The sequence below is a fragment of the Melampsora larici-populina genome (genome assembly GCF_000204055.1).
Source record: "Melampsora larici-populina 98AG31 unplaced genomic scaffold MELLAscaffold_11, whole genome shotgun sequence".
NCBI lineage: Eukaryota > Fungi > Basidiomycota > Pucciniomycetes > Pucciniales > Melampsoraceae > Melampsora > Melampsora laricis-populina.
In genome coordinates, this window is record NW_006768775.1 from 237,314 (window position 1) to 246,213 (window position 8,900).

At 42.0% G+C, this 8,900-nt stretch overlaps 2 protein-coding genes across 2 annotated transcripts; one reads left to right on the plus strand and one right to left on the minus strand.

Annotated features, from left to right (window-relative positions):
• Window positions 1–2,337: 2,337 nt before the first annotated feature.
• MELLADRAFT_71388 (uncharacterized protein) lies at window positions 2,338–3,124 on the minus strand (the record flags this gene model as incomplete). The annotated part of the gene is made up of 1 exon (XM_007408232.1): window positions 2,338–3,124. The coding sequence occupies one exon, from the start codon at window positions 3,027–3,029 to the stop codon at window positions 2,496–2,498; it is 534 nt and encodes a 177-aa protein (XP_007408294.1).
• Window positions 3,125–6,575: 3,451 nt separating this feature from the next.
• Window positions 6,576–7,108, plus strand: MELLADRAFT_104811 (uncharacterized protein; the record flags this gene model as incomplete). The annotated part of the gene is made up of 2 exons (XM_007407962.1): window positions 6,576–6,922; window positions 6,964–7,108. 2 exons carry the CDS (start codon window positions 6,576–6,578, stop codon window positions 7,106–7,108), a joined length of 492 nt encoding a protein of 163 aa, XP_007408024.1.
• Window positions 7,109–8,900: the final 1,792 nt, after the last annotated feature.

Consider the following 8,900-nt stretch of genomic DNA (forward strand, 5'->3'; position numbering starts at 1 on the left):
ACCAAGGAAATTAGTAACCCAAACTAGTAGTCGCATCAAATTCTCTAGAAGTTGGTATCAAAATTTTGATTCATGAGGAGGTAGTGAACCAGTAGAAGCTAAATGCTTTTGGGAAGGTTGATTAGCTGATGTGTGCTTTAAAATTGTTTTAAGTGCTATTCATACCGAGCAAACTTGAGAAAACAAAATCCAGAGACCTTTCAGTGCGGCTGGACAATACTGTCACAGCTTGTGTCACTGGTAAGTAATGCTTTCACTAGCTGTGATAGGGAGGGGGTGGTGGGGATACCGGGATCCAAAAAAAACTTGATCACTTGGAAATTGGAAATTAGAAATTATACTCTAGAACTTAAATGATGAAGATTCCATTTTCCCAAACTGTTGAACCACACACACAATCTCCACTTTCCATTCCAATTCACACTAATTGCGAGTTGGCTAAAAAGCTGAGGGAATGCTAATGTTAGCTAAAGAAGAGATAACAATCTCTATGACCGATGAGAGCAGTAAATACCTGCTCGAAGTAAAGGTAGAAATCGGTGAAGAAAGAGAAACAAAAAGTAGAGCAAAGCAACACCAATTTATACCAACAAACGGTCAACAAGGAAACATAGCATAACCATAACGAAAACAAAGATGATATCATAAGATGATTAAGATGATGACATCATTGATTTGAGATGAGTAATGAATCAGTAAAGGATCACATCTTAAGAATAGATAACCCAAATAACACTACTTCAATTACACTGATCTTCCCAATACCCTTTATGATTTTCAAACCCAAGGGAATGGGTTTGGCGCGGTGTGGCAAGGTGCAAGAGTGGCTACCAAAGTGGGCCTGGGCCCGGAATTCATTTCCCCCACAAACGCAACCAGATAAGCAGGGAGAAAAAGGAAAAAAGACAACACATGAGGGCGGTTTATGACTATTTCTACATTTTGTTGCTAAGGGTGTAGGCGGGCGGGCAATAATTTTTTTTTTCAGTATTAGATGTATTGAAGAACTTGGATGAAACTTCTGCTATACTGTATTTAGACGTATTTTTTGAGTGGAAATTTGAAGAGGAAAGTTGAAACAATTTTTTGTAAAAAGATTTGTTAATTTTCTGGGACAAACGGAATCGAGACTGGATCAAAAGAGAGAGGGGGTTTGAAAGAACCCCATCGGAGCTGCGTCCCAAATTCTAATGGAGCTCATTTGCGAGTCGTGACACGATCCCGCTGTTTCCTTGGTGGAGCCAATTGCACTTCTTGCTTGGATGACCCACGCCTTCACCCATTCCCTTTAGTCAACTCTGTGAGCCAACTTCCAAGGAATGGGTTTGGCGCGGTGTGGCAAGGTGCAAGAGTGGCTACCAAAGTGGGCCTGGGCCCGGAATTCATTTCCCCCACAAACGCAACCAGATAGGCAGGGAGAAAAAGGAAAAAAGACGGCACGACCACCCTTGTATATAAAGGGTGATGGTGATGGTAGAGATAAGATTTTGATGAGCGACAAAGTCGCAGTGGTCGGACGTCTCTCTTTGGTTGTTTTTTGAAAAGGATCATCCTGCGACAATTGGATGTAATACTTGTCAGCGATTAGTTATACCCTTTTCCACTGGAATTGGGCTCACTAGTGTATGGATAACCTGCTGTAGGGCTTCCAGGGCGGCGCACGGCGCTTGAACTGAAACTGTTCCTGTAGGATCAGAATCGTCAGCCGGTGTGGCTACTACCGTCAAAGACTGTAGGCTTACCTGGGCTGGAAGCATGAGGTCGCCTGTGGCGTCTCGTGAACTTGATGGGAACGTGTTCGAGGAGACTGTGTTCGAAGAACAAGACTCGTTAGCTGCTGACGACGTGCTTTTGTGGAGCAGTTACGTACCTGAGCTGACTACGGCTGGTGCCACCGTGTGTCTGCGTGCGTGTGATTGAAACTGTTCTAACATTGACTGTGTAGATTGGTTACGAGTCAGGACGCATACTGACGAGGAATGAATCATAGATTTGATTTGGACTTACGGGAGCAACCCCTGGGAAGATTAACTGCTCCCCCAACGTCTCGCCGATCACAGGCATGTGGGTTTCGCGAACTTGCATGTTCAGCGCTGGGTGGCACCTGATGTAAAGCTTGAAAGCCTCCAAGGACCACCTTCCCATTGCTTGAATCGAATCCAGCGGCATGCCGGCTTGAGATAGCGCCGTCGCTCCACCGGCTCATAGCGAATGTCCTGAGCGCGTGGTGTTGAAGACGGATTGCATTTGTGATATGAACCAGGAGCGTGCTGGCAGAGATCCGTTGGCTCGCACGAGCAGGAACAGGTGTGATGGAAAGCGTTTGTCGCGGTTGACGACGTACGTAGTCAGGGCGGAAATTGGGCAGATGGCGCTGTTTTCGCAGCGGATGATGACCACTGGGCTGCCTTTGTAAAGTGGGTTGCCTTTGTGATACGGGAGGTTATATGAGGCAGCTCTGCCGCACGTCGATATGATAAGGGAAGAGCGTCTGATCACTTTCTTGGATTTCTAAGCAATATTTGATCTGGGACTACCAATTTGCCAAGATGATGCAGGCCGAAAAATCCAAGGCCGAGGATGGCTCGGAAGAGTAAGTCATTGAAGGATGAGTCGAATGATTGGTAAGCGAGGTGCATGTTGATTAAGGTGAAAGCTGGGGCTTGTTTGGTCGCGACTGAAAACATTTTTTTGACTCCTCGCACGGTGCTTTTAATTTGTTCGGATGAGCGTGCGATGTCGACCATTGGGAACTGTTTACGATAAACGTATGAAATTCCGGTCAAGTATTTTTTAACGGTACCGGGTTTGATTTTTCTGGCTGTGACGGTGATAACATGTGCTAAGTTTTCTTCATTTGGGTCGAGGGGTCTATTGTGATCTTTGCAGAATTGTGCAAATTTTTTAGTGCCACATTCGTATTTCTTTTTGGAAGCGGGTTCGAGGTGGTTGCTAATGTCTTCGGCGTTCAAAGCTTCGCAATTTTCAAAGGATCTGAAAGTTTCTGTGGTTTTTGGTTTCGGCGGCATGTTGGATGAAAGACAAGATGAAAGAAAAACGAAAGAAAATTTTTTTTGTGCGATTTTTGAGAAGATTAATTTTTTACTCCTTCATCGAGGTGTTGAGGGATGGATGGGAGGTTAATGTGAGATGACTTTGGGAGGAGTTTTCTGATGCCCTTTAGAGAGGCCCGCGATAGAGCGTCGGTGATGACGTTTCTGTCGCCTGAGACATGTCTCACCTTGACATCGATGGAGTTCTTGAGCAGGGCCGTAACCACGTGCTTGAAGAGTGGTCTTATTGAACTAATTGCGTTATGCAAAGAGAAAAAGTAGCAAACTGATTCCGAGTCCGTGAAGATCAGCACCCTTCTGGGTTTGTGTTGGATTGATAGGTCTATTGCTGTGAGAACCGCGAGAAGCTCTGCCCAATAGATTGCTCGAGCGGGTGGCGGAATTTTGAGACTCCACATTTGACCCGCGAACGGTTCCCAAACTCCAATGCCGGTCGTGCAGGCATCACAGAAATAAGTCCTGTCGGCTGAGCCCAGTTCCCAATGTAATGAGTTTAGTATCATCCTGCCGTCCCAGTGTTGAAAAGCTTCCGCGAGCCAAAGAAGGTCATCTTTGGTTGATTTATTCAGAGGGACTCCGGCGTTTCTCAGATTTTTTCCCGTGATCTTGTCCCACGACGACTGTAATGACCATCTGCCCAAGGGGAACACATTTAGCGCCCAGTTGGCCCAGCCCGTTAGGCGCTGCCACTCGACTAGCGGCTGTGATCTGCTGCTCGCGAAATATTGTAGTTCAGCTACCAATGTCGAGTGTTTTTCTTCTGAAAGGGAGATGCTGAGTTGGTCGCAGTGAATTACGTGTCTGATGACTTCTAGTTTCAATCCCCATAGCTGCTCCTCCCTATGAGTCAATCACGGTAAAAGCAATATGTCGTAAGTAAGAGATTGCTTTAGTGATGAAGAAAGGGTTTGAAAACATCTTTATTTCTGACAGCACAAACATGAAAACAACACACATAACATGTACAGTGAAGATAGAAATGATGATGAGAGAAAACTACAAAAGAGAAAAGCTTACCTAAGAGTCAATCACGGTAAAAGCAATACATCGTAAGTAAGAGATTGCTTTAGTGATGAAGAAAGGGTTTGAAAACATGAGGATCAAACCCTTGTGAAGACTCATAGGTGCTTTTAAAGACAGAAAAACAAGACACTGCTAAGAGTTAAGAGAAACATACGAGTAACTGTAAGAGAGAAAATCAAATATTGAAAGAGGAAATACAAATGCTAAGATCAGCAGATCTATCAGGAACAACATGACAAATTGAGATATTTCATCTCTCAAATGCTCATCCTACTACAACCAACATTCCCCCCTAACTTGTGCAGTCACACACAGAAACCTGCCCACAGCATCGCTCAAAAACATCAATTGATAAAGGTTTAGTTAGAAAATCGGCCGGCGTAGCAGTTGTTGAAACATGAGTAGTCACGATGTTCTTCAATTTGATGTGGTCACAAATGAAATGATATCTAACGTCAATGTGCTTAGATCTTTCATTTATTACGGGTTCTTTTGATAATAATACAGTGCCGCGATTGTCGTTGAAGAGTTGAATAGCATCACCGACAGACGATATGCTAACCGCTGAAACAGGAATGTTGAGGTCTTGAAACAACAATTTGAACCAAATAGCTTGTCGCGCCCAATCAGAGACTGACATATATTCTGCCTCGGTAGTAGAGAGGGCAGTGGATTTTTGTCGACGACTTCTCCAAGAGATGATAGCGTTACCAAATGTGAACAAATAACCAGTGACGGATCGACGATCATTGATGTCATTGGCGTAATCGGCATCCGCAAATGTTATGATTATGTCAAATCACCGTTGCTATGATTCGATCATTGATGTACTGACCTGACCTGATTAAATGCTGTGTTGCTGTGTGTCCTGAATTTGTGTGCTGCTGACTGATGTTGCTGACCGAATGATGTACAATTACGTCACTGATATGTTTCTACTTATAATATGATTGTGTTCGACTCAGAAGGTTTTCTTCTTCCTCACCAAAAAGATCTCATCAATCATATTTATCTTTTTCTCTGTCATCAGTTTCTTTTGATCGTCTAAACGTTGTGACCTTTTCGATTAAGTCCTAACAAGCTCAATACTACACGACAATCCCCTTCAACTACAAAACCAAATCTAAATCAAACTTGAACAATTCGCCAAAAGGAAGGAGGTATAATCAATTTCAATTATGTTCTTATAATTACAAATCGTTATCATTGAGGTTTCTTCTTATCTAACTCTAAATTTCACTCTATCAATGTAGACTCCTTTTTGGCTACTTTGTTTGATTTAAATCTCGTGTTATAAGTTGAATCTCTACCTGTGTAGTTTTTGTTAAGGTACTCAATTTCTCTTTTTCATTTATCAAATGTTTCGTTCTATTTTTACTTTTAAGAAATTAAATATATACATTTGACCTAAATAAAGAGAGATCTCACCATTTACTACATGGTAGCAAGAGACTCCTCTTGGCAAATTATATTTTAATTCTTAACATTCGTAGTTTCTAGGACTAAATCGAAATGTCGCAGCCGACTTTCTCAAGCAAACAGACTGAGAAAGCCGATAAAGATGAAGATTCTTCGTCCGATTCCGATACTCATCATTCTTCAAAAGTCAAAATAACCAAGTTGACTCGAAAGAACTGGCATGAGTGGCAGATTTGTTTTGAAAACATTCTCGTCGCCAAAGGCTATGACGATCTTTTGGATGAAAAATGGATCAAATCCAACACCGACAAACCCGCTTTCAAACGCAAAAACGCTTGGGCAATCAACAAACTCTTCGAAACTGTTTCACTCGAACTTCGCTCAATTTTGCTTAAAAACAGCAAAAGTTTTCACGACGCCTACGTTGCGTTATCCAAATCCTGTGGTGTATCCTCCATTCTAATGATCGGAATGAAGGTGCAAAATTGGATGGCTGTTTGCTATATTCCTGGAGGTTCCATCCAAGAACATTGTGATCTATTCTCTGGAATATATACTTCCATCTCTGCCTCATTGGCTTCCACTACTCCTCAAGTCTTAACTATTTCGACTGAACTTGCTGCGATTTTCTTCTTATTAAGTTTTAATGACGACGAAAGCTTAACTCCTCTAATTCAAAATTTTTGGGATCTTAAACCTTTCAGCTTTGAAACCTGTTACGACAAAATGATTATGGAACATAATCGTCGCGACTCACAAGAAACAGATGTCATCAATTTTTCTCGTGTTAAAGGCAAGAAGGTCGATAAGCCCAGTACATCTACTCCACCCTATAAATCTCCTTCTCAATCCTTTAACCCTAAAAGTATAGTGACAACAAAAAAGCCTTTTGTGAAGAACTTTGAATCTATCGATGAAAAAGTCGCCCGACTCGTTGCTCAACACTTATCTCAACACAAATCATCTGAAGCACATCACGTTCAAGATTCCTCTGATTCCGATGAACACGCTGATCACATTTGAGACTCTCATGATGAAGATGTTGAAGATACTGGTTTCATGCTCACTGACACTGTCAACTATCTCGGTGCAGAAAAACTTCAACTTGTTTACGATTCTGGTGCCACCAAATCCACTGTCAACAATCTCGAACTACTTATTGACCCAGTTCCAATCACCAAATCCCTCAATACCTATGGAGGAGCCGTTTCGATTTCACACGTTGGAAAGCTTAATTTTGGAGGAACTATCATTCATCCGGTATATTACTCTGAAAGCGGACCAAGGAATCTGATCTCAACAACTCAACTCGAAGATCATGGAATGAACGTTATTCATTCTCATCGAAAAGTTCAAATCCGACTTGGCGAAAAAATCATCTTTAGATTTTACCGCGAAGGTGACTTGTATGTTTCAAGAACCACATCGTCTTTGAACATGGCTCAAGAAATAAATCTGGCCGAGCCAAAGGATTGGCACATCATATTAGGCCATCCTTTGGACATCTACTTAAAAAATTTTCTCAAACTGAACAACATCAACTCGTCAGCCGTCATAGACAGTACGGGATGTCTCATTTGTCTCCGTTGTAAAATGAAACGCTCTCCTCATTCCAATCCTATTCCTAGTGCATCCAAACCTTTTGAAAAAATTCATTCTGATATCCTTCAAATCACTCCAATTACCGGTCAAGGCTTCAAGTATATTCTTGTCTTGATCGATGATTTCTCAAGGTTCAATCGGATCTATTTGCTAAAAAAGAAGTCCGAAGCTCCTAACCGTATCCTACACTACGTGGCTGAAATAAAATCAAAAACCGGCTCCAACCCCGCGTACTTTCACTCTGATCGTGGCGGTGAATTCACTTCAACATTTCTCATTAATGAATTCGCTAGGTTGGGTATATCAATTGAACAAGGACCGGCTAACTCACCAGAAACAAATGGTCTTGCCAAACGATTTAACCAGACTTTACTAGTTAAGATGAGATGTATCTTGGCTCAGTCATCAGTTCCAACTAACTTCTGGGACGAAGCTGCAAGATATGCATCACAACTTATTAATATACTTCCCTCTAAACCTTTGAAATGGGTTTCTCCGGTCAGTGTACTTAATGATCTTAACCTCAGTATTGAACCGGTTCGCAAGCTTACCAATTTAATTCCGTTCGGTTTAAAAGTTTTTGTTCGACAACAAAATGAGTCAAAAATTCAACCCCCATCTGTGTCCATGTTGTTTCTCGGCTACGAGCCATTCTCAGACGCCGCTCGATTTCTAAACCTCAAAAATTGCCATATAGTGATAAGTCGGGATTACTCGCCTTCACCCATGAATTTTCCTTACACTTCAGAATCATCAGTAAAAAAACCTGTGGAAACATTACCAGATCGAAAAATAACTTACAAATCTGAAAATGTGGTCATAAATCTCAAACCTTTGAAGCAAATTACCGCTACTGCTACCAGTACCCCGGCAATGCCTTCACCCGCCCAGTCCCCGATCATTCCACCACTCGATAAGCCAACTGAAGCCCCTTCGAAAAAATCACATCACACTTACATCCCTTATGAAGACAAAGCGCCGAAAGACATTTCATCAAAGATTGACACTTCCAACATTTTGAAATCAACTCGCCGTCAAAAACCTGAACCTCCTGAAGAACTCGAAGAAGAACTCGAAGTACATCTAGCAATCGATGTAAGTCTGAGAAACGCCTTGAACAATCCTGATGAAGCTCCAAAATGGAAAGAAGCTATGCAGAGTGAATTCAACTCTTTAATCTCAAAAGAAACTGGTACTCTTGTCCCGCCGCCATCACACGACAAAATCATTGGAGGTATGTGGCGCCTGAAGAAAAAGCTGAATGAATTTGGCGAAACTTCTCGTTTCAAAGCAAGATGGGTGTGTTTAGGAAATGATCAAGACGAAGGAATCCATTACTTCCGAACCTACGCATCAGTAGCTCGTAATGAATCTTTTAAACTCCTACTCGTTCTGACCGTTCAAAACAGGTACTATGCTTTTCAATTTGATATTGAAACAGCATTCTTAGAAGGTCTTATCGACGCTCCCATTTACGTCTCTCAAGTAAGTGGATTTGAAGAAATTGGACGAGAACATTTTGTCTGGTTGTTGTACAAATCGCTCTACGGAACTAAACAAGCTCCTCGACGATGGAAAGCCAAGCTAGTAGAGGTGCTACTTACCGCTGGTATGGTATCGTCCCAGGGTGACGAATCTCTCTTTGTAAACAACGACAAAACGATGTTTCTTCATATTCACGTTGATGACGGATTTGTTGTAAGCAAAGACAAAAGCCTAATTCAACAACTTTTCACCGATTTGAAAAAAGCGTTCACCATGAAGATCAAAGAGAAGCCAACT